The 25,068-nt window shown below is 43.1% G+C and overlaps 1 protein-coding gene across 2 annotated transcripts; it reads left to right on the forward strand.

The window, feature by feature from the left end:
* Positions 1-18,798: 18,798 nt before the first annotated feature.
* LOC542436 (gamma-tubulin 1) lies at positions 18,799-24,844 on the forward strand. 2 transcript variants are annotated; one of them, XM_008657216.4, is made up of 12 exons: positions 18,799-19,194; positions 19,749-19,949; positions 20,101-20,212; positions 20,398-20,798; positions 21,009-21,062; positions 21,145-21,249; positions 21,744-21,818; positions 21,917-21,961; positions 22,073-22,201; positions 22,551-22,655; positions 22,732-22,793; positions 23,146-23,551. In XM_008657216.4, exons 1-11 carry the CDS (start codon positions 19,066-19,068, stop codon positions 22,783-22,785), a joined length of 1,410 nt encoding a protein of 469 aa, XP_008655438.1. In that variant the 5' UTR covers positions 18,799-19,065; the 3' UTR covers positions 22,786-22,793; positions 23,146-23,551.
* The last annotated feature ends 224 nt before the right edge of the window (positions 24,845-25,068 follow it).

A 25,068-nucleotide genomic window follows, 5' to 3' on the forward strand; every position in this document is an offset into this window, starting at 1 on the left:
TATCAGAAACAGGAAGAAGAAGAAAAGAGGAGAGTTGGCTGTGTACAGCCAAGAGGCTGTTTCGGTCTGGGGCACCGGACTGTCCGGTGGTGCACCGGACAGTGTCCGGTGGTGCACCGGACAGTGTCCGGTGCGCCAGGCTGACTCGGCGTGAAGTGGCCGCTCTCGGGAATTCGCCGACGGCGTACGGCTAAAATTCACCGGACTGTCCGGTGTGCACCGGACTGTCCGGTGAGCCAACGGTCGGCCGGGCCAACGGTCGGCCGCGCGATCTGCGCGGGACACGTGGCTGAGCCAACGGTCGGAAGGGGGCACCGGACTGTCCGGTGTGCACCGGACATGTCCGGTGCGCCAACGGCTCCCAGATCTGCAACGGTCGACTGCGCTGTTTAAGGAAGGAAATCGGGCACCGGACAGTGTCCGGTGTGCACCGGACTGTCCGGTGCGCCCGACAGCAGAAGGCAAGAATGGCCTTCCTGGATTGCTCTCAACGGCTCCTAGCTGCCTTGGGGCTATAAAAGGGACCCCTAGGCGCATGGAGGAGCACACCAAGCATTCCTACAACATTCCTAAGCACCAAGACATCGATTCCACGCATTTGGTTCATTGTGATAGCATCTAGAGCTCTTGTTGAGTTGTGGACTCATTGAGTTGTGTTGCGAGCTCTTGTTGCGACTTGTGTGCGTGTTGTTGCTCTGATTTTGAGTCTTGTGTGCGTTGCTAGTTTCTCCCTTACTCCGTATTTCTTTGTGAATCTTAAGTGTAAGGGCGAGAGACTCCAATTTGTGGAGATTCCTCGCAAGTGGGATAAAGATAAGCAAAGCAAAACACTGTGGTATTCAAGTTGATCATTGGATCACTTGAGAGGAGTTGAGTGCAACTCTCGTCCGTTGGGACGCCACAACGTGGAGTAGGCAAGCGTTGGTCTTGGCCGAACCACGGGATAAACCACTGTGTCATCTCTGTGTTTGATCTCTTGTGGTATTGTGTTTTGTTGAGACTCCTCTCTAGCCACTTGGCAATTATTGTGCTAACACTTAACAAGTTTTTTGTGGCTATAAGTTTAAGTTTCACAGGATCACCTATTCACCCCCCCTCTAGGTGCTCTCAATTGGTATCGGAGCCGTTCTCTTCACAAAGGGACTAACCGCCCGAAGAGATGGATCCTAAAGGGAAGGGAATCGTGATCAACGACAAGGAGAAGGAGTCCTTCGTCAACGAGCCAAGGGATGACAAGTCCAACGACTCGGGCTCGGGCCACAGACGCAAAGATGGGAAGAAGAAGAAGACAAGACGCATCAAGGAGATCGTCTACTACGACAGCGATGAGTCTACTTCCTCCCAAAAGGACGACGACCACAACGAATACGAGAGAAAGAAACCGGTCAATTCGAACTTTTCTTTTGATTACTCTCGTATTCCTCAAAGTACTAATGCTCATTTATTATCTATTCCACTTGGTAAACCTCCTCATTTTGATGGAGAGGACTACGGATTTTGGAGTCACAAAATGCGTAGTCACTTGTTCTCTCTCCATCCTAGCATATGGGAGATTGTAGAAAATGGAATGCACTTTGATAGTACGGATAGTCCCATGTTTATTAATGAACAGATTCATAAAAATGCACAAGCTACTACTGTGTTGCTAGCCTCTTTGTGCAGGGACGAGTACCATAAGGTGAGCGGCTTGGACAATGCCAAGCAGATCTGGGACACCCTCAAGATCTCTCATGAGGGGAACGATGTCACCTTACTCACCAAGATGGAGTTGGTGGAGGGCGAGCTTGGACGGTTCGCAATGATAAGGGGCGAGGAGCCAACTCAAACATACAACCGGCTCAAGACCCTTATCAACAAAATAAGGAGCTACGGAAGCACGCGATGGACGGATCACGACGTCGTCCGCCTAATGCTAAGGTCATTTACCGTTCTTGATCCTCATTTGGTGAACAATATTCGTGAAAATCCCAGGTACACCAAGATGTCGCCCGAAGAAGTTCTTGGGAAATTTGTCAGTGGGCGAATGATGATCAAGGAGGCGAGGTACGTGGACGACGCCTTGAATGGTCCGATCAACGAGCCTCAACCCATCGCTCTCAAGGCAACGAGGAGTAAGGAGGCACTACCAAGCAAGGTGGCGCAAGTTGAGGCGGCCGGGCTCAATAATGAGGAGATGGCCCTCATCATTAAGCGCTTCAAGACGGCGCTTAAAGGTCGCAAGGGACAGCCAAGCAAGACCAAGACAAAGGAGAAGCGCTCGTGCTTCAAATGTGGTAAGATTGGTCATTTCATTGCTAACTGTCCCGATAATGAAAGTGACCAGGAAAAGGGGAACAAAAGGGAGAAGAAGAAGCATTACAAGAAGGCCAAGGGCGAGGCACATATAGGAAAGGAGTGGGATTCGGATTGCTCCTCCTCCGACTCCGACAATGAAGGACTCACCGCCACCGCCTTCAACAAGTCATCCCTCTTCCCCAACGAGCGTCACACTTGCCTCATGGCAAGGGAGAAGAAAGTAAGCACTCATGATACTAGTACTTATGCTTCTTCAAGTGAGGATGAGTCTAGTGATGATGATGAGATAGATTACTCATGCTTATTCAAGGGATTAGATAGATCTAAAATTAATAAGATTAATGAGTTGATTGATGCTTTGAATGATAAGAATAGATTACTAGAAAAACAAGAGGATCTTTTATATGAGGAGCATGATAAATTTGTTAGTGCACAAAATTCTCTTGTTCTAGAAATTAAAAGAAATGAGATGCTCTCTAGTGAACTATCTTCTTGTCATGAAACTATTGCTAAGTTAAAGAGTTTTAATGATGATTTAAATGCTAGACTAGAAGTAGCTAGTAGATCTAATTCTTGTGTAGAAATTGTTGAAACTTGTAATAGGTGTAAAGATTTTGACATTGATGCTTGTAGTGAACACCTAGTTTCAATTTCCAAACTTAATGATGAATTGGCTAGTCTTAATGATCAACTTAAGACTAGCAAGAGTAATTTTGATAAGCTAAAATTTGCAAGGGATGCCTACACGATTGGTAGACACCCCTCAATTAAGGATGGACTTGGCTACAAAAGGGAAGCCAAGAACTTGACAAGCCATAAGGCTCCTATCTCCGCCAAGGAGAAAGGGAAGGCCCCTATGGCTGGTAGTGTGCAAAAGAACCATGCCTTTATGTACTATGATAGAAGACAACCTAGAAATGCTTATAGGAGTTGTAATGCATATAATGCCTTTGATTCTCATGCCATGTATGCTTCTAGCTCTTCGTATGTGCATGATAGAAGTATTGGTAGGAGAAATGCTGTTCATAATATGCCTAGGAGAAATGTTGTTAATGTTCCTAGGAAAGTAAATGAACCTTCTACAATATATCATGCTTTGAATGCTTCCTTTGCAATTTGTAGAAAGGATAGAAAGGTGATTGCTAGGAAGTTAGGGGAAAAATGCAAGGGTGATAAAACTTGCATTTGGATCCCTAAGGAAATTGTGACTAACCTTGTAGGACCCAACAAGAGTTGGGTACCTAAGTACCAAGCCTAAATTTGCCTTGCAGGTTTATGCATCCGGGGGTTCAAGCTGGATTATCGACAGCGGATGCACAAACCATATGACGGGGGAGAAGAAGATGTTCACCTCCTACGTCAAGAATAAGGATTCCCAAGATTCAATTATATTCGGTGATGGGAATCAAGGCAAGGTAAAAGGGTTAGGTAAAATTGCAATTTCTAATGAGCACTCCATATCTAATGTGTTTTTAGTAGAGTCTCTTGGATATAATTTGCTATCTGTTAGTCAATTATGCAACATGGGGTATAACTGTCTATTTACAAATGTAGATGTGTCTGTCTTTAGAAGAAGTGATGGTTCACTAGCTTTTAAGGGTGTATTAGACGGCAAACTTTATTTAGTTGATTTTGCAAAAGAAGAGGCCGGTCTAGATGCATGCTTAATAGCTAAGACTAGCATGGGCTGGCTGTGGCATCGCCGCTTAGCACATGTGGGGATGAAGAACCTTCACAAGCTTCTAAAGGGAGAACACGTGATAGGTTTGACTAACGTGCAATTCGAAAAAGATAGACCTTGTGCAGCTTGTCAAGCAGGTAAACAAGTGGGAGGAGCGCATCACAGCAAGAATGTGATGACCACTTCAAGACCCCTGGAGCTGCTGCATATGGACCTCTTCGGACCCGTCGCCTATCTGAGCATAGGAGGGAGTAAGTATGGTCTAGTTATTGTTGATGACTTTTCCCGCTTCACTTGGGTGTTCTTTTTGCAGGATAAGTCTGAAACCCAAGGGACCCTCAAGCGCTTCCTCAGGAGAGCTCAAAATGAGTTTGAGCTCAAGGTGAAGAAGATAAGGAGCGACAACGGGTCCGAGTTCAAGAACCTTCAAGTGGAGGAGTTCCTTGAGGAGGAAGGGATCAAGCACGAGTTCTCTGCTCCCTACACACCACAGCAAAATGGTGTGGTAGAGAGGAAGAACAGGACGCTAATCGATATGGCGAGGACTATGCTTGGAGAGTTCAAGACCCCCGAGCGATTTTGGTCGGAAGCCGTGAACACGGCTTGCCACGCCATCAACAGGGTCTACCTTCACCGCCTTCTCAAGAAGACGTCATATGAGCTACTAACCGGTAACAAACCCAATGTATCGTACTTTCGTGTATTTGGGAGTAAATGCTACATCTTAGTGAAGAAGGGTAGAAACTCCAAATTTGCTCCCAAAGCTGTAGAAGGGTTTTTGTTAGGTTATGACTCAAATACAAAGGCGTATAGAGTCTTCAACAAATCATCGGGTTTGGTTGAAGTCTCTAGCGACGTTGTATTTGATGAGACTAATGGCTCTCCAAGAGAGCAAGTTGTTGATTGTGATGATGTAGATGAAGAAGATGTTCCGACGGCCGCTATACGAACCATGGCGATTGGAGAAGTGCGGCCACAGGAACAAGATGAACGAGATCAACCTTCTTCCTCAACAACGGTGCATCCCCCAACTCAAGACGATGAACAGGTTCATCAAAAGGAGACGTGTGATCAAGGGGGAGCACAAGATAATCATGTGTTGGAGGAAGAAGCGCAACCGGCACCTCCAACCCAAGTTCGAGCGATGATTCAAAGGGATCATCCCGTCGACCAAATTCTGGGTGACATTAGCAAGGGAGTAACTACTCGATCTCGATTAGTTAATTTTTGTGAGCATTACTCCTTTGTCTCTTCTATTGAGCCTTTCAGGGTAGAGGAGGCCTTGCTAGATCCGGACTGGGTGTTGGCTATGCAGGAGGAGCTCAACAACTTCAAGCGCAATGAAGTTTGGACACTGGTGCCTCGTCCGAAGCAAAATGTTGTGGGAACCAAGTGGGTATTCCGCAACAAACAGGACGAGCACGGGGTGGTGACGAGGAACAAGGCTCGACTTGTGGCAAAAGGTTATGCCCAAGTCGCAGGTTTGGATTTCGAGGAGACTTTTGCTCCTGTGGCTAGGCTAGAATCAATTCGTATCTTGCTAGCATATGCCTCTCACCATTCTTTCAGGTTGTACCAAATGGATGTGAAGAGCGCTTTCCTCAACGGGCCAATCAAGGAGGAGGTGTACGTGGAGCAACCCCCTGGCTTCGAGGATGAACGGTACCCCGACCACGTGTGTAAGCTCTCTAAGGCGCTCTATGGACTTAAGCAAGCCCCAAGAGCATGGTATGAATGCCTGAGAGACTTTCTAATTATTAATGCTTTCAAGGTTGGGAAAGCCGATCCAACTCTTTTTACTAAGACATGTGATGGTGATTTGTTTGTGTGCCAAATTTATGTCGATGACATAATATTTGGTTCTACTAACCAAAAGTCTTGTGAAGAGTTTAGCAGGGTGATGACGCAGAAATTCGAGATGTCGATGATGGGCGAATTGAACTACTTCCTTGGGTTTCAAGTGAAGCAACTCAAGGACGGCACCTTCATCTCCCAAACAAAGTACACGCAAGACTTGCTGAAGCGGTTTGGGATGAAGGACGCCAAGCCCGCAAAGACTCCGATGGGGACCGACGGACACACCGACCTCAACAAAGGAGGTAAGTCTGTTGATCAAAAAGCATACCGGTCAATGATAGGGTCTTTACTTTATTTATGTGCTAGTAGACCGGACATTATGCTTAGCGTATGCATGTGTGCTAGATTTCAATCCGATCCTAAGGAGTGTCACTTAGTGGCGGTGAAGCGAATTCTGAGATATTTAGTCGCTACGCCTTGCTTCGGGCTCTGGTATCCAAAGGGGTCTACCTTTGACTTGGTTGGATACTCAGACTCCGACTATGCCGGATGTAAGGTCGATAGGAAGAGTACATCAGGGACGTGCCAATTCTTAGGAAGGTCCCTGGTGTCGTGGAACTCTAAGAAACAAACCTCTGTTGCCCTATCCACCGCTGAGGCCGAGTATGTTGCCGTAGGACAGTGTTGCGCGCAACTGGATGAGGCAAACCCTCAGGGACTTTGGCTACAATCTGAGCAAAGTCCCACTCCTATGTGACAATGAGAGTGCTATCCGCATGGCGGAAAATCCTGTTGAGCACAGCCGCACAAAGCACATAGACATCCGGCATCACTTTTTGAGAGACCACCAGCAAAAGGGAGATATCGAAGTGTTTCATGTTAGCACCGAGAACCAGCTAGCCGATATCTTTACCAAGCCTCTAGATGAGAAGACCTTTTGAAGGCTGCGTAGTGAGCTAAATGTCTTAGATTCGCGGAACTTGGATTGAATTGTAGCATACATGTATTTATGCTCTTGATCATGTTCCTTTTTGCATTTTGTTGCTTATTATGGTGCTCAAGTTGTACAAACACTCCCTGGACCTCACAAGTCCGTTGCAAAGTGATGCACATGTTTAGGGGGAGATGTGTTACAACTTGACCCTTGGAGACTAACCATGTGCTTGAGTTTGATGATTTAGTCTCGAAGGAGGATTGAAAGGGAAAAAGGTGGACTTGGACCATGAAAGACTTCCACTGCACTCCGATGAGAGGGTAACTTATTCCAAGTTCATCTTTAAACTCTTATTGCCTATTTGCTCTTAATTGAAGAATTTGGTGAGGCAATGGGGTTAAAGGGCCAAGATTGATCCCGTTTTGGTGCTTGATGCCAAAGGGGGAGAAAATAAAGGCCAAAGCAATAAATGGATCAGCTACCACTTGAGAAACTTTGAAAACAGTAGGATAGAGCTTTTGGTTTGTCAAAACTCTTGCATTGTCTCTTTTGTCAAAAGTTGGCCTCTTGTGGGGAGAAGTGTTGATTATGGGAAAAGGGGGAGTTTTTGGAATCTTGAATCAATTTTCTTTGGAAAACCTCTCTTTATGTCTCTACAAGTGGATTTGACTTAGAGATAGGATTTTGAGGTTGATTTGCAAAAACAAACCAAGTGGTGGCAAAGGATGATCCATATATGCCAAAATTGAATCAAAATAAATTTGAGTTTTATTTGAAGTGATTTTGCACTTGTTCTAGTGGCTTTATGTTGTGTTGGCATAAATCACCAAAAAGGGGGAGATTGAAAGGGAAATGTGCCCTTGGGCCATTTCTAAGTATTTTGGTGATTGAGTGCCAACACAAGTGCTTAAATGTGAATCTATGCCCATGGATGGACAAAGTGCAAATCAAGAGCGAAGGTATGTTTCTAAGTCTTGGTACATTGGTTTTGTGTACTAATATACTTGTCTAAGTATCAGAAACAGGAAGAAGAAGAAAAGAGGAGAGATGGCTGTGTACAGCCAAGAGGCTGTTTCGGTCTGGGGCACCGGACTGTCCGGTGGTGCACCGGACAGTGTCCGGTGCGCCAGGCTGACTCGGCGTGAAGTGGCCGCTCTCGGGAATTCGCCGACGGCGTACGGCTAAAATTCACCGGACTGTCCGGTGTGCACCGGACTGTCCGGTGTGCACCGGACTGTCCGGTGTGCACCGGACTGTCCGGTGAGCCAACGGTCGGCCGGGCCAACGGTCGGCCGCGCGATCTGCGCGGGACACGTGGCTGAGCCAACGGTCGGAAGGGGGCACCGGACTGTCCGGTGTGCACCGGACATGTCCGGTGCGCCAACGGCTCCCAGATCTGCAACGGTCGACTGCGCTGTTTAAGGAAGGAAATCGGGCACCGGACAGTGTCCGGTGTGCACCGGACTGTCCGGTGCGCCCGACGGCAGAAGGCAAGAATGGCCTTCCTGGATTGCTCTCAACGGCTCCTAGCTACCTTGGGGCTATAAAAGGGACCCCTAGGCGCATGGAGGAGCACACCAAGCATTCCTACAACATTCCTAAGCACCAAGACATCGATTCCACGCATTTGGTTCATTGTGATAGCATCTAGAGCTCTTGTTGAGTTGTGGACTCATTGAGTTGTGTTGCGAGCTCTTGTTGCGACTTGTGTGCGTGCTGTTGCTCTGATTTTGAGTCTTGTGTGCGTTGCTAGTTTCTCCCTTACTTCGTATTTCTTTGTGAATCTTAAGTGTAAGGGCGAGAGACTCCAATTTGTGGAGATTCCTCGCAAGTGGGATAAAGATAAGCAAAGCAAAACACTGTGGTATTCAAGTTGATCATTGGATCACTTGAGAGGAGTTGAGTGCAACTCTCATCCGTTGGGACGCCACAACATGGAGTAGGCAAGCGTTGGTCTTGGCCGAACCACGGGATAAACCACTGTGTCATCTCTGTGTTTGATCTCTTGTGGTATTGTGTTTTGTTGAGACTCCTCTCTAGCCACTTGGCAATTATTGTGCTAACACTTAACAAGTTTTTTTGTGGCTATAAGTTTAAGTTTCACAGGATCACCTATTCACCCCCCCCCCCTCTAGGTGCTCTCAATGACTCAAACACAAGGGCATATAGAGTCTTCAACAAGTCCACTGGACTAGTTGAAGTTTCTTGTGACATTGTGTTTGATGAGACTAATGGCTCTCAAGTAGAGCAAGTTGATCTTGATGAGCTAGATGATGAAGAGGCTCCATGCGTCGCGCTAAGGAACATGTCCATTGGGGATGTGTGTCCTAAGGAATCCGAAGAGCCTCCACAAGCACAAGATCAACCATCATCTTTCATACAAGCATCTCTACCAACCCAAGATGAGGATCAAGCTCAAGATGATGAAAATGAGGATCAAGAGGATGAGCCACCTCAAGAGGAGGACAATGATCAAGGGGGAGATGCCAATGATCAAGACAAGAAAGATGATCAGGGTCCAAGACCACCACACCCAAGAGTCCACCAAGCGATACAACGGGATCACCCCGTGAACTCCATCCTCAGCGATATTCATAAGGGGGTAACCACTCGATCTCGTGTCGCTCATTTTTTGAACATTACTCCTTTGTGTCTTCTATTGAGCCATAGAGGGTGGAAGATGCATTAAGGGATTTAGATTTGGTGTTGGCAATGCAAGAGGAACTCAACAACTTCACGAGGAATGAGGTATGGCATCTTGTTCCATGTCCTAACCAAAATGTTGTAGGAACCAAGTGGGTCTTCCGCAACAAGCAAGATGAGCATGGTGTGGTGACAAGGAACAAAGCCCGACTTGTGGCCAAGGGATATTCACAAGTCGAAGGTTTGGATTTCGGTGAAACCTATGCACCCGTAGCTAGGCTTGAGTCAATTCGCATATTACTTGCCTATGCTACTTACCATGGCTTTAAGCTTTATCAAATGGACGTGAAAAGTGCCTTCCTCAATGGACCAATCAAGGAGGAGGTCTATGTTGAGCAACCACCTGACTTTGAAGATAGTGAGTACCCTAACCATGTGTATAAACTATCTAAGGCGCTTTATGGGCTCAAGCAAGCCCCAAGAGCATGCTATGAATGCCTAAGAGATTTTCTTATCGCTAATGGCTTCAAAGTTGAAAAAGCCGATCCTACTCTCTTTACTAAAACTATTTCAAATGATTTGTTTGTATACCAAATTTATGTTGATGATATCATATTTGGGTCTACTAACAAATCTACCTGTGAAGAGTTTAGTAGGATCATGGTACGAAAATTCGAGATGTCTATGATGGGGGAGTTGAAGTATTTTCTAGGATTTCAAGTCAAGCAACTCCAAGAGGGTACCTTCATTAGCCAAACCAAGTACATTCAAGATATACTCACCAAGTTTGGAATGAAGGATGCCAAGCCCATCAAGACACCCATGGGAACTAATGGGCATCTCGACCTCGACACGGGAGGTAAATCCGTAGATCAAAAGGTATACCGGTCGATGATAGGATCTCTACTCTATTTATGTGCATCTCGACCGGATATTATGCTTTCCGTATGCATGTGTGCAAGATTCCAAGCCGATCCTAAGGAAGTTCACCTTAGGGTCGTGAAAAGAATCTTGAGATATTTAGTTCATACACCTAAGTTTGGTCTTTGGTACCCCAAGGGATCCACTTTTGATTTAATAGGTTATTCAGATGCTGATTGGGCAGGGTGTAAAATTGATAGAAAGAGCACATCAGGGACTTGTCAATTCTTGGGAAGATCCCTGGTGTCTTGGGCTTCAAAGGAACAAAATTCAGTAGCTCTTTCTACCGCCGAAGCCGAGTATATTGTCGCAGGCCATTGTTGCGCGCAATTGCTTTGGATGAGGCAAACCCTTAGGGACTATGGCTACAAATTAACCAAAGTCCCTCTCCTATGTGATAATGAGAGTGCAATCCGCATGGCTGATAATCCCGTTGAGCACAGCCGCACTAAGCACATAGCCATTCGGTATCACTTTTTGAGGGATCACCAACAAAGGGGGGATATCGAGATTGCTTATGTTAGCACCAAAGAACAATTAGCCGATATCTTTACCAAACCACTAGATGAGAAAACCTTTACCAAACTTAGGGTCTGTTTGGTTGGGCTGTGGCTGTGAAAAAAGTTGTTGTGGGCTGTGAGCTGTGAAAAAAGCTGCTGTAGGCTGTAAGCCGTTAAAAAGCTAAAAACTGTTTGGTGGAAACCACTAAAAGTCGTTAAAAGTTCTTCGATATATGTTTTCACAGTTCCATTCGAAAAGCCACTAAAAGCAGGTTCAGGGGTGCTTTCAGATTTGCACTGTGAGAAAGCCAGCTTTTAGAAAAAGCTGCTTCCTGGATCTAACCCTTTGGTTGGCTTTTGGCTTTTAGGGGGCAAAAGCCAAAAGCCAAAAGTCAAACCAAACACACCCTTAGGAATGAGCTAAACATTCTTGATTCTAGGAATTTTGACTGATATTTTGCACACATAGCTCATTTACATACCTTTGATCATATCTCTTTCATTTGCTATGACTAATGTGTCTTTCAAGTGTATTTCATGCTAAGTCATAGATTGAATGGAGTCTTCGGAGAAGACAAGGCTTCCACTCCACTCCATCGTATTATTTACCCTTCGTCGTCACTCCGCATCGCTCTCCACTTTGGTATAATCTTTCACTCATATATTGTTTGCTAAAGGGGGAAAGAATTTCAAAAGGGCTCTAAAGACTCCTTTTTTGGCGATTAATGCCAAAGGGGGAGAGAGGATTAGCCCAAAGCAAAAGGACCGCACCACCACACCAATTTCAAAATTTTTCGAAACAAGTTTAAGTTTTTAAATGTTTTTTAATTAGTATCCTTGAAATTAGCATTTCTCTAAGAAATTCTATCTCAATTGGTAAAACCCTCTTGAACACTAAGAGGAGAATTTCATTAAGGGGGAGTTTTGTTTAGTCAAAGGAAAAGCATTTGAAATAGGGGGAGAAACTTTCAAATCTTGAAAATGCTTCTCGAAATCTTATTCATTTACCTTTGATTATTTGCAAAAAGACTTTGAAAAGAATTTCCAAAATAATTTGCAAAAACAAAACAAGTGGTGCAAGCGTGGTCCAAAATGTAAAAAGAAAGAAAGAAATCCATGCATATCTTATGAATGTTTAAATTGGTTTAATTCCAAGCAACCTTTGCACTTACCTTATGCAAACTAGTTCAATTCTGCACTTATATATTTGCTTTGGTTTGTGTTGGCATCAATCACCAAAAAGGGGGAGATTGAAAGAGAAATAGGGTCAAACCTTTTCCTAAATGATTTTGGTGGTTGAATTGCCCAACACAAATAATTGGACTAACTAGTTTGCTCTATATTATAAGTTCTATAGGTGCCAAAGGTTCAACACAAACCAATAAAAGTCCAAGAAAGGGTTCAAATAGAAAAGAGCAAAACCAACCGAAGGCTGCCCTAGTCTGGCGCACCGGACTGTCCGGTGCACCAGGGAGATCAACTCTGAACTGCTCAGCTTCGGGTTTTTGGAGAGCCACTCCGCTATAATTCACCAGATTGTCCGGTGTGCCATGTGGAGCAACGACTACTGCGCCAACGGTCGTCTGCAAAAGTGAACAGTGAACGCTACACTGCGCGGACAGTTCACACAGAGTGGCGCACCGGACAGTGAACAGTGACTGTCCGGTGCACCACCGGACTGTCCGGTGGACCAGTTTGTCAGAGCTCCAACGGTCGAACCTTAACGGTTGGGTGACGTGGCTGGCGCACCGGACAGTGTCCGGTGGCGCACCGGACTGTCCGGATACCCTCCAACCACCATACTTCAAGGCATCTAAGCTTTCAGCCATTGCATTCAATACAAGAGCTCTAGACTTCACTCCAAGACACAAACAAGAGATTAAATCCTCTCCCAAGTCCGGAATCACTCCGAACATTTAGTGACTAGTGAGAGAGAGACATTTGTGTTCATTTGAGTTCTTGTCACTTGGACCACTTTTCTTCTTCCTTCTTTCTTGTTCTCAAGCAACTTATAATCAACGCAAGAGACACCAAGTTGTGGTGGTCCTTGTGAGGGGTCTAAGTGACCCGTTGATTAAGGAGAAAAGCTCACTCGGTCTAGGTGACCGTTTGAGAGAGGGAAAGGGTTAAAAGAGACCCGGTCTTTGTGACCACCTCAACTGGGAGTAGGTTTGCAAGAACCGAACCTCGGTAAAACAAATCACCGTGTCATCCGCTCTCATTTGCTTGTGATTTGTTTTTGCCCTCTCTTTCGGGCTCGACTTTATTTCTAACGCTAACCCCGGCTTGTAGATTGTGCTTAAAAGTTTATAAGTTTCAGATTTGCCTATTCACCCCCCCTCTAGGCGACTTTCACCACCTTTAGCAGAGTAAGCACTATGCCCTGGCCCCTATTGATGGCACAACGACAAAGCAAACTACAGACCCAGGTTTCTCCAATTAATCAGCTAAGGGCGTCCCATACCAACCTCAAGGTTGTACTGTTGTCCTGGGTGGTCTCTCAATGAACATGTCCTTATAGAGAGGTACTCGGGAAACAACTTAAGCCCCCTAAAATGCCATAAGCTCATAATCATAATCAAAATGAAACATTGTATCATAAAGTATTTTTCATCATGTTCGTTGATTAGGGTAAAGCACTAGCATGTAGCTGATCATAATAACCAACCCAAAAAGGTAATCAAGGATAGGATAAATAGAAAGCTAGTCAATCCTTAGGTTAATCATAGTGTGCAGGACAATGAAATATAAAGTAAATACGACATAATAGGTCAGAGGACACTTACCTTCACCAAACTGTTGCTGCTCAGGGGCTTATTCTGCAACTTTCTCGGACTCCGTGGAAGGAACTTTATCTAAGTGAGTGCGAACATACATTCAACGTTCTTGAAACAGAAAGGAACAATACTGCCTGACCCTAATGGATGGTAATATCCTGGTCCAAGGCTTAATTGAATTAATAGAGTACTCATACCAGCAAGGTGCATCTTTTTTCGAAAGTCTGTCTTGAAAAAACTCCAATTTAGGCGTGATTGGCCTGGAGAAATCTTGGGATGGGTGACCGAATGGGAAGTCTTCTCGGGTGCACATGAGTGAGCACAAAGTGCGCATAAAAGACTCGTGATGGTCTGTGGGGATGGTCTATGGTTCTAGAGGGCTACCAAGAGTAAGTATCACCGGTCTAGGAGTGGACGGGTGTTACAAGTATACCATACAAGGGAAAACAATATAAACACGTGCAATACAAAATAGAGCTCGCTTCTACGGACGCACAAGAAAAAGAAATGCCGAGATCGAAGCTACGAGTTATACAAAAAATGGAATAGAACATTAAATTCGTCATACTTGCATTAATCGACATTTATTAAATGTAACCTAAGGCTATTGCCTTGTTTTAATTAATCTGTTACACTAACAACTCTTGGTTAAACAAGTAATTTAAATAATATTAGCGGCTCTATGCGAGGCGAATTAACGACGAGAGACGAGGTGCGCATCGTGCGAAACAGCACGACAGCATACGAACAACACGAGCATGGGGCATGGACCAACGCGACACGCGAGGACTATTAGATAAATAACACATTTATACCAAACAATTATTAATAAAGAATATTTCAGTTAATATTAACCACATCGGTGTTTGTTATAACGCGTAAGTTGAAAACCCTAAATTAGATTTAATTGGAACGCTACTTTAATAATCATCAGTCAAACTAACATTTAAATAATTAAATAAAATATGTAACAACATAGAATAATACTTCTAACATGTAGACAATTTTAATACGAATCTAACGCGACTTGAACGGAGCGAATCGGATTTAAAATGGAAAAGATATTTCATTTTTAAACTAGAACACTTCTCTGTGCATAGTTTTACAATACTCCTAGAGATTTTTTTCCCGCAAAACACCATCTCCTTTCTCCCTCCATCTTCTTCCTCCCACCATGGCAAGAGAAAGGGAGCCGGAAGGCCACTGTCGGCACGGGCACGGGCGCGACGCTCTCAGGCCGCGGGGTAGGAGAGGGGACGGACGCAGGGGGGCCTCCGTCGGGGAAAGAGAGAGAGGGGAAAGAGGGAGGGGCTGTGCATATGGGAAAATGGAGAAACTCCATGGACAACAATGGAGGGAAGCTGACCGGGGAAGACGAAGTTCACCGAAGACGAGAAGAAAATCTTCGATTGATAGCGAACTGACGGTCGGATCGAGGAATCGAAAGCACCAGGACGAATCTCTCGACGAGACGAACGCAACGGTACCTAAGGATTTCACCAACGATGCACGGATTGAAAGTAATTGCTCACCGGAGTTGTCGTCGGAGTTGGAACCGCCCCGAACTTCGGTGAGCAATTCCGGGAATTGTGTATCGAATTTGGGGAAACAGTTTCAGGATTTGGAAAGGGTTCCAGCCATATATATTGCTAGGGTTTGAAGATATTTTATTTTTTGTAATCCGATTTTTAAAATTAAAATAATTCCAGAAAAGGTTGAAATCATTTTTAATGTTCGAAAAATATCTCTAAGGCTCCAAAATTCTAAGAAAACTTCTAGACATGATTTGGCACCAAATAAACTCAAAAAACATATTTAGAACTTTTGAAAATGTTTTTAAGTACCTCAAATAAATAGATTTTGAATTTCGGAAAATAGAAAAATATGAAAAATTAGCAAAAACTTCTACAAGACATATTAACGTATTTCAAACACTTCTAGCACTTAGAAACCCTATGCAATAACATGAATGCAACAACCAAGACACTTCTAGGGCTCACGCCAACATAGAACAAAATAACTCTATATTATTTTAATAAAGGGAAAAGAAAAGCAAAGAAAGGAAAGAGTAAGACCTGAATTTTGAGTATAGAGCAAAGACATTTTTATATCCCAAAATTCAGGGTATTACATTGGGCCATCTAGGCGACTGGGCGGAGTGGACCGATTGGCCTCTTGGTCTATTACGTTGGGCGAGCCACGAGCCAGCTCGGCTCGAAACTCTAGCGAACCTTAGAATTAGGATCGACTCAGGCTCGTTTAGACTCGCGAGCCTCTCCGAGCCTGACCGAGCCCAAACTGGCTCACGAGCTTCGAGCTTTTTTCCAGCCCTACCGTTGATCACGACTGCACTAAGCACATAGACATCTGGTATCACTTTTTGAGAGATCACTCACAAAGGAGAGATATCATTATTGACCATGTGAGCACCCATAAACAATTAGCCAATATTTTCACCAAAACCTTAGATAGAAAAAGATTTTGCGAGCTTAGAAGTGAGCTAAAATATTCTTGTTTCTCACAACCTGGATTGAAATATTGTACACATTGCTTATTTGTTATACCTTTGATCAATAGTAGCTCTTTCAATTGGTACAATTTTAATTATTCATATTTTGCTTGTACCAAGGTTTAAAATGTAGAAAGTCATCCCCGGGCCTCACAAGTCCAAGTGTTTTGGTTAGACAAGTATTCATCACTTGTATGCACATATTTAGGAAGAGTATGGTATACAAGTTGAACTTTTGAGACTAATAATGTTTTCAAGTATACCATTTGTGTAGTCTCAAATTGAAATAGAAATGAAGATTTCAAACAAAGGAAGGCGCTTCCACTATATATTCAATTGGTATAAAAGACCCTTTGCTCTGATTCATATTTTCATTGATCTAATTTATGTTTTAGTTGTCATATCCTATGAAGGAGCAACATTTAAGGCCACTTGAATGTATCCATTTTTAGTGTTTGATGACAAAGGGAGATAATTTATACGACCGCACCACCGCTTAAGTTTTCTAAATTATGTGTTCAAAATTATCAATTAGTATAAAAATCCTCTTGATAGCTAAGAGGAGAGTTTCTTATGAAAGTTTATCAAAAGAGGGAGAATTTACCAAAAGGGAATTTCTTTATGCTAAAGGGAGAGAAAAAGTTTTTAGGCCAAAACAATTGAAAAGGGAGGAGAATTTTCAAATCAAAAGTTTTTGATTGGCCAAAACAAATGATTTGAGATCCTTTGACATAGGGGAAAAATATTCAAAACTTTTAAAATAATTTGATTTGCAAAATCAAAAGCAAGTGGTGGCTAATGTGGTCCAACATGTTAAAATTGCTACAAACTCATATCCAACTTAGTTCTGAATTTTAATTTGCATCTTATGAACTTATGATGAATAGCAAAGAAGTATTGAATTAGATATTTCATATTTGCTTTGGTTGTGTTGTCATCAATCACCAAAAAGGAGAGACTGAAAGGGAAATGGGTTGTAAGCCATTTCTATATTGTTTTTGGTGTTTGATAACCAACACAACATTATGGTCTAACTAGCTTGCTCAGTATATGGTTGTAGGTTCATAAGAATGAAATTGAAATATTCAATGCAACAATAGTCAAACCAAGGCTAGAAAGGACATATTTTGGATAAGATGAACTATGAGTAGTTGATATGCTTGGATGAGTTCTAAATGCCCTTAGGCAAATAATTGTGCACCTTAGAAGGATTGAAAAGCTTAGATTTTAAATAAGGTGCATTGGAGCTAAAGTTGAGCTAGAATTGGAATCTAAGTTGGATATATCAAAAAAATGAAGAACTATGACTTAGATTAGTTGGAACGACTCTAGATATGTTTGTCTAAGTCATAGAAATGCTCATGAACATAGCTAAAATAAGACAAATAGTAAAGCCCAAAATGGACTTGAGTGAGCTGCTCCGCGACGCAACATACCGAGTCTAGTGTGCACCGGGCCAGTCCAGTGGGTCATCAGACAGGTACGCAAAGAGGCATTTTTACGGGGGTTGTGTGGTTGGTGCACAAGACCAGTCCGATGGTCCATCAGACCACTTGCGTATAACAAATGTTTTGAAGAGATGAAGACCATGGCGCACCGGACCTGTCAGGACCCGACGATCAGTTCCTAGTTCCAATGGCTAGATGACGTGGTAGCACACGTGGCGAGGTCTGGTGCCACTGACAAGGCGGCCTTCCGTTAGAACAACTACTGATTTCACAGCCTGACAGAGGTTCGGTGGTGCATCGGTCCTATACTGTTGGTGGCTCGGTGCACTCGAGGAAAGTGCAAATTTGGGGGATTGTACCCAACGACTATTTGGATGGTTGGGGGGCTATGAATACAACTCCAACCAGTCCATTCAATACTCAACAACTGAGAAATAACTCATACAAGCTAGAGCAACACTCCAAAAGATCAAAAGCCTCCCAAGTGCCAAATAGAGAGAATCGAGCAAATGATATCCATTCTAGAGTGGTTTGTGATAGTGCCTTGTGTGAGTGTGATAGAGAAGAGTGTGTTGATGCGATCTTGTGCTCTCGCGCTTGGAGTTGTGAACTCCTATTGATTATAAAGGCTACCAAGAGGCTACGAGTCTATGGAGTGCCTTGCGGAGATTCCAGTCTCCTGGATTGAGTTGAGCAAAAAGAAATGCCTCAAATTTGATCTTTAGAATCACTTGAGAGGGTTGGAAGAGACATGTCCCTTTAGGACGCTATCACAAACCATTTTCGTATTCGTATTAGAAACAATACAAAAACAATTTGACTAGTTTTCCGACCATTTTTGTATTTTCCGTTTTTGAGTCATGATGGCACCGTTTTTTACCGTTTCTATATAATATGAGATACATTTAGCGTATAATTTTTGCAAGTTACAAACTTTTGTTGTGTTCAAGTGAATGAAGAAGAGAAAAACAAATGTTTTAATTACTCTGAATAATATGAATGACGAAAAAGGTTATTTGTGTATTTTAATATCTTGAAAAATAGATAATATACTATTTTATTATGTATTTGTGAAAAGTATAAAATATTTGTCTTTTCGAAAATAGTTTATCGTTTTCGATCATTTTTGAATAACCAATAACTCCGTATTTCGATCGTTGATTTTCGTTTGCACCTTGACAATATGAAAACAAAACCAATTTAGATGCTTTTTTGATCGTGTGACGAGCCTCACCCCATGATGAAACCAAACGCACTTTAAACCGTCTGAAAATTCGGAAATTGCGCCCATTTAGTTTCTTTCCTCCAAAATCTCCGCCGGGTCCGTCCTCTCCCGCTTCCGCTTCCCCTCAGCCGTCACCTCCCCGCTCCCACCGCCACCAATCGCACTCGCAGTGGCTGTTGGCGTGCGCTCGCGTCCAAACCAAGCAAACCCCACAAATCCTACCTTCCGCCGGCGTCGCCACCGGCCGTGCTCCCTCCCTCCGGCCCCGGTTGACCCTAGCCTCGCATCACCCTAACCCTACCCCCCTCCCGCCGCTGCCAGAGCAGGGGAAAAAGATGCCGCGCGAGATCATCACGATCCAGGTGGGGCAATGCGGGAACCAGATCGGGATGGAGTTCTGGAAGCAGCTCTGCCTCGAGCACGGCATCGGCAAGGACGGCCTCCTCGAGGACTTCGCCACTCAGGTACGTCCCACGCCCCCATCCCCGTCTAAGCGTGCGTGACCTGTTCGAGTGCTTCTCACGCGCTGGCCGCGGTGGTTGTTCGAGATCAGCGCCGCGGGTGCTCTGATCTGTGCTGTTTGTGGAAATGGCGGCAAGGCCAGGTGGCTCGTCTTAGGACCTCCGTTTTAGGGCTCGTACTCGTAGGATTCTCACAAGTCATGCTTATGTCACTGTGAGAACTTTAGAGGTTTCTATTGGTATTGGTGGATGGGTACGGAATTCAGCTTTCCGTCAAATGTCAACACGTTATTTCTAGTGTTAGATTTAGTTGTAATTAATGAGAACTCCACACTAGAAACTGAATGAACATTTGAACCTACAAGGCTACAACACCCATGTGTCATGTGCTTCATTATGCTGGTTGCTGGAAACTGTTTCTCGAACCTATAATTGTGCAGCCCTTAAAAGCACCCACTGTAACACTTATGTTTCCGTCTGTACTGGTAGGATGCAGTATTTGCCATTGCTGTTTATATGGGAAGGCTAAATTAAACAAGAGCCAGCTCTAACTGCAGGGGGGCGACAGGAAGGATGTCTTCTTTTACCAGGCTGATGATCAGCACTTCATACCCAGGTCTCTGCTTATTGACCTGGAGCCGAGAGTGATCAATGGGATTCAGAACAGCGAGTACAGGAACCTGTACAACCATGAGAACATATTTGTTGCTGAGCACGGTGGTGGTGCCGGGAACAACTGGGCCAGTGGGTATCATCAGGTAGAGTTGCGCTGTGTATATCTGTTTGCACCTTAGGTTCCACTGGTCGAAACCAATCGTAGGCTTTGTAGACTTGCTTGTTTTGTCACTAGGCCAATTGCTCCTTTTCTCGTTTTGGAAAATGCTCAAATGCCTTTTTATATTTTCATAGGGTGAACAATTTGTTGATGATATCATGGACATGGTTGACAGAGAAGCTGATGGAAGTGATAGCCTTGAGGGTTTTGTCCTGTGCCACTCTATTGCTGGTGGAACTGGTTCAGGTTGGTTATCTGGCTCTCATATTTTCATTTTCTTTATTTGCATTTTTTTCTATTCTCCCATTTCTCTGTTGATTCTACATATTGTACTCGGAGTATTTTGTGGTGCTTACTTGTTATTATGAAACATTTAAACGGTTATTCTCCTGCCATTTGTCTAATTTGTCCTGTTGCCCATGTTCATTTAGGTATGGGTTCTTATCTATTGGAGACACTGAATGATCGATACAGTAAAAAGCTTGTGCAGACATATAGTGTTTTCCCAAATCAGGTGGAAACAAGTGATGTTGTCGTCCAACCTTACAACTCACTTTTGACTCTGAAGCGGCTGACACTGAATGCTGACTGTGTGGTTGTTCTTGACAATACGGCTCTTAATAGGATTGCCGTCGAGCGCCTTCATCTATCAAATCCTACGTTTGCACAAACAAACTCTTTGGTCTCCACGGTTATGTCTGCAAGCACAACTACTTTAAGGTATCCTGGATATATGAACAATGATCTGGTTGGCCTTCTTGCCTCCTTGATTCCCACTCCAAGGTGTCATTTTTTGATGACAGGTTATACTCCGTTGACTGTCGAGCGCCAGGTAATTCGATATATTCTTCTTCAGCTGTTACATTGGTTCATGTCATGTTTTGTCACATTTTGCAGCCTTTGTGCAATCTTTAGTTACTTGTGCTTGTCCATTGTGGCACTTCAACAAAATAATTAGAGAAACTAGTTAAATTGATGTTTGTTTTGGGCGGCAATCACTGAACCATTCAGTTCACAATATATTGGATCTACTATGTGGCAGGTTAACATGATACGCAAAACGACGGTATTGGATGTTATGAGAAGACTTCTGCAGGTATTACCTGTTGCTGTAGGAAGGGTGGTTAACTCTTTAAGTCTTCATGAAGTTTGAATCCTTTAGTTATGAAATATTGCAGACAAAGAATATAATGGTGTCATCATATGCTCGAACAAAAGAAGCTAGCCAGGCTAAATACATCTCCATATTGAACATCATTCAAGGGGAGGTGGACCCTACACAGGTACAGTTTTGTTAAGTGATTTTTTTTCTGAAGTGTGGATATATCTTGGTCAAATCGAATGATGACATCATGGACTAAAATGTGCCAAGTGCTGATGTGTAATGACTTAGGAGTTACATGGAATGGCCATGTGACATTTTGAATCAAGAAGTCACAATAAAACATGGCAGTGTCTGACCGTGCATTCTCTGTCCATTTTTCTACAGGAAGTTGCTGGAAACATATGTAATTTTAAGATGTGTTGTTTCATTGATACTTCAAACAAAGCACATTTGTATCCACCTTTCTCCTTATACGCTCCTATATAACATGTATTGGCCGACAATGTCATGAACTTTAACTACAAATTTGTAAATGGGTTCTTGTACATACAGGTTATTTGTTAGTTAATAACTTTTAGTTGAAGTAAAATATGGTTTGATATTGTTTTATTTTGTGTACCATGAAATTATTTGTTCGCTGTCTTATTTTATTTGATCCTGTCATGGATTCAGGTTCACGAGAGCCTGCAAAGAATACGCGAAAGGAAGCTTGTTAACTTTATAGACTGGGCACCTGCAAGCATTCAGGTTATCCCTTTTTTTTGCAACCATTCAGGTTATCGGACAACTATTTTTTTTGTTCCATTGGCTGGCATTAAAATTTGTAAACATTTCAATTGCAACAGGTTGCTTTGTCAAGAAAATCCCCTTATGTTCAAACAACCCACAGGGTAAAACGATCTCTTCCTACCTTCCCTCCCTCCCTAACCTTTGTTGGATTTCAGTCTTTTATTTATTTTGAAAAAATGGATAATGCTGTACTAAATGACAATGTGCTACAGGTTAGTGGTCTGATGTTAGCAAATCATACAAGCATCCGTCATTTATTCAGCAAATGCCTGGGACAATATGAAAAGCTAAGGAAAAAGCAGGCTTTTCTTGACAACTACAGGAAGTTCCCAATGTTTGCGGTAAGAACATATTTCAGTGTTTTGAATTTCCTAGCTCATTGACTTGAATTGTTTAGTGCATATGCATATTTTGAGCTGTTTACATAGCTGTTGTTTGGTCAAGTAATCTATTCCCTGTTAAGTTGGTGTGGTCAAGTTCAGTAACCTTTCTTATGTCAACAACTGATTCTGATCTTGCAGTTGCAAAGAAATTTAGATACCATGTCACTATGATTGCTCACATGTTTTCTTAAATAAAATGACATACATATGTATTTTTTTCTTGAGAACAGCACTGTCAACAATGTACAACCTTGTGGATGATTTCAATCTTTTGTGCAACATACTGATCTCTGATCTCTTTATGCAGGACAATGATCTATCTGAATTTGATGAATCTCGAGAGATAATAGAGAGCCTAGTTGATGAATACAAGGCCTGCGAGTCGCCTGACTACATCAAATGGGGAATGGAGGTAAGTTTAATGTAATCAAAACTTGTCCTTTGTATTATATAAAATATAAAACGCTGAGCAATCTGTTCCAAATCAGGACCCTGGAGAGGCAAATGTTGTGGCGGCACTTGACTCTAAGTTGGTAGTGTAAATATAAAGGTACCATCTCACAGTATTAGGCACTTTTTATGCAGAAACAATTTGACGCACAATCATATTGAATTGATTATCCACTTGAAACCTTGAACACTTGCTTTCTTTTGATAACCATGTGGACTACACCAATTATTATAAACGATTCACAATCTCTGCTAGATGTTGAAAATGATACTAAATCCCTCATTTTTCGTATCTATTGCTGGCAAATAACATCTTCACACTTTAAGGCTCTACTTTAATGTTATATCAGTACTGATAAATTCTTGGACAACTGTCACTTTTAGAAGCAAATAATTATGGTGCTGTAATTCCTCACGTACTATGTTTAGTCTGATAATTTTGGAAATTGCAGTGTTGTGCAGCAATCCACGCAACTGAGGAAGTGCTGTCTACAATCTACATTCAAGTCATGTTGGTCATCCAGACCAAATATGCTACTGTCACATCTAGTAGTCATCAGTTTGACGCCGCCTGCTTCTATAGATCCAATCGGAGTGCAGCCAAAGTGGGTTTTGACGTTATTTCGACCTCAAATTTGCCTTTAGTCTGTGCTATGTATATTTCGAAACCCACTTCCTCTGGCCTGTTTTCATTTCTTTAGGGCTAGTTTGGTAACACCATTTTTCCAAGGGATTTTTATTTTCTCAAGTGAAATTAGTTCATTTTCCCAAACGAAAATTGAAATCTCTTGGGAAAATGTTGTTCGCAAACTATCCCTTACTATATTTATTGAGAATCTCCCTTCGTGCGTTGCCTCCTGCGATCGCTGCTTGCTCTCTGCGTCCGCTGGCAAAAAATTGGTGTGGGGGTGGTACTCGAACTCGCGCCCGCCCGTCAATGGGCTGTAAAAAAAGTTCAGGCTCGGCGAGCTGGCTCGAGCTCGTTGTGGCTCGGGTAGGCTTGAGCCGGCTCGTGAGCTGTGGACGAGTCGAGCCGAGTCAGTTTTGCAAGCTCGAAAAATTCTCGAGCCGAGCTAGCTCGCACAAGCTCGTGAGCTGGCTCACGAGCCAAGCCCAGCGCGTGCGTATGTATCAGTGGCCCAATACAAATAAGCCCATAAGGCTGCAACCGCCCAAAGCCCAGCATGTGGGACAGGCTCGCGAGCCGGATCCGAGTCGAGCCTATTTTTAATAGCTCGGTGTACTGGCGAGCCGCTCGAGCCGTTTTACCTCAGAGCCACATCGAGTCGTGTCTGACTCGTTTCCAGCCCGTCATAGACAAACACTGAGTTTGTTTGTGTTTAAAAGGAGCAATAATTTAAATACACGCATACTAATATTTGGAAAATTTTAAAATATAACTATATTTAATTAAATACCTTAATTAATATCTATTCATATAATATATATAAACCGTAGCAAAATACAGATAATTCCCTTTAACGTCTTGTGATTGCGTTCTTTGGTGGCTTTGGTGCTGATAGTTTCAATTGTGCCGAGCATTTCTCGCTGATGACTTGGAAAGTTTTAGTCTAGTTTTTTGGCCTGGTCCCCGTCCTGTTAGGGGTGACGCTATGCTATCGTCTCTGACAATGTTTTAGCTTATCGAGATTGCGAACATTAATGTTTTACCCGATTTGCTGTGTTAAAGATGGATATGGTTGATAAAGTAACTGCTGTTGAACTATTGAAATGAACAACTGAGAGATTCTTTATTGTTTGAGTATATACACAGGAGAGCAGTCTATGGGACGTGTCCCACCTAAAGTGAAGACCTGCAAAGGACACCACCATTGGGAGTCTATCGGACGTGTCGCACCTAAAGTGGAGACCTGCAAAGGACACGACCATTGGGCATGACAACTCGAGCAGTAGCAACTGCTTAGAAGGTTAATATTCATAACAATGGTCACATAGAAGCACCACGGTGGAATGGCTCCATCTGCTCGTGGATTTGTAAAAGCGAAAGTAGTGGTCCCCACAAGGGCGGAGCCAGGATTATGATAGAAGAGGGGCCGACCAATTCATCAATACTGTATGATAAAATAATATTGTATATTGTTATCAAGTTTAAGCACTCAGCATGAAATAAAAATTCTAGATCTTTACAAATTGTCTTAGTGCATGAGTCCATTTTCTAGCTAATTAATATATTGAACTAAAGTTGTGACACAAGAACAATACTAAAATAATAAAGACGATATAACGATGAATATCCGACTGATGAGATTCAACTTTTATATAATGACTCAATTCATGAGGCAGCTAACAAATTTTTGAGATAATTCAAAAATCCAACTAGCCTCAATGATCCATGAAAATTCGTCAACCTACTC

Source organism: Zea mays, chromosome 8 (assembly GCF_902167145.1).
Source record: "Zea mays cultivar B73 chromosome 8, Zm-B73-REFERENCE-NAM-5.0, whole genome shotgun sequence".
Taxonomy (NCBI): Eukaryota; Viridiplantae; Streptophyta; class Magnoliopsida; order Poales; family Poaceae; genus Zea; species Zea mays.

What these genes read in the sequence shown, in the direction of transcription:
- LOC542436 (XM_008657216.4), top strand. Translation starts at nt 19,066, where the DNA reads ATGCCGCGCGAGATCATCACGATCCAGGTGGGGCAATGCGGGAACCAG. An exon ending in CGTTGACTGTCGAGCGCCAG is followed by an intron (nt 20,799 to 21,008) that starts GTAATTCGATAT and finishes ACTATGTGGCAG; the next exon opens with GTTAACATGATACGCAAAAC. An exon ending in ACATCAAATGGGGAATGGAG is followed by an intron (nt 22,656 to 22,731) that starts GTAAGTTTAATG and finishes GTTCCAAATCAG; the next exon opens with GACCCTGGAGAGGCAAATGT.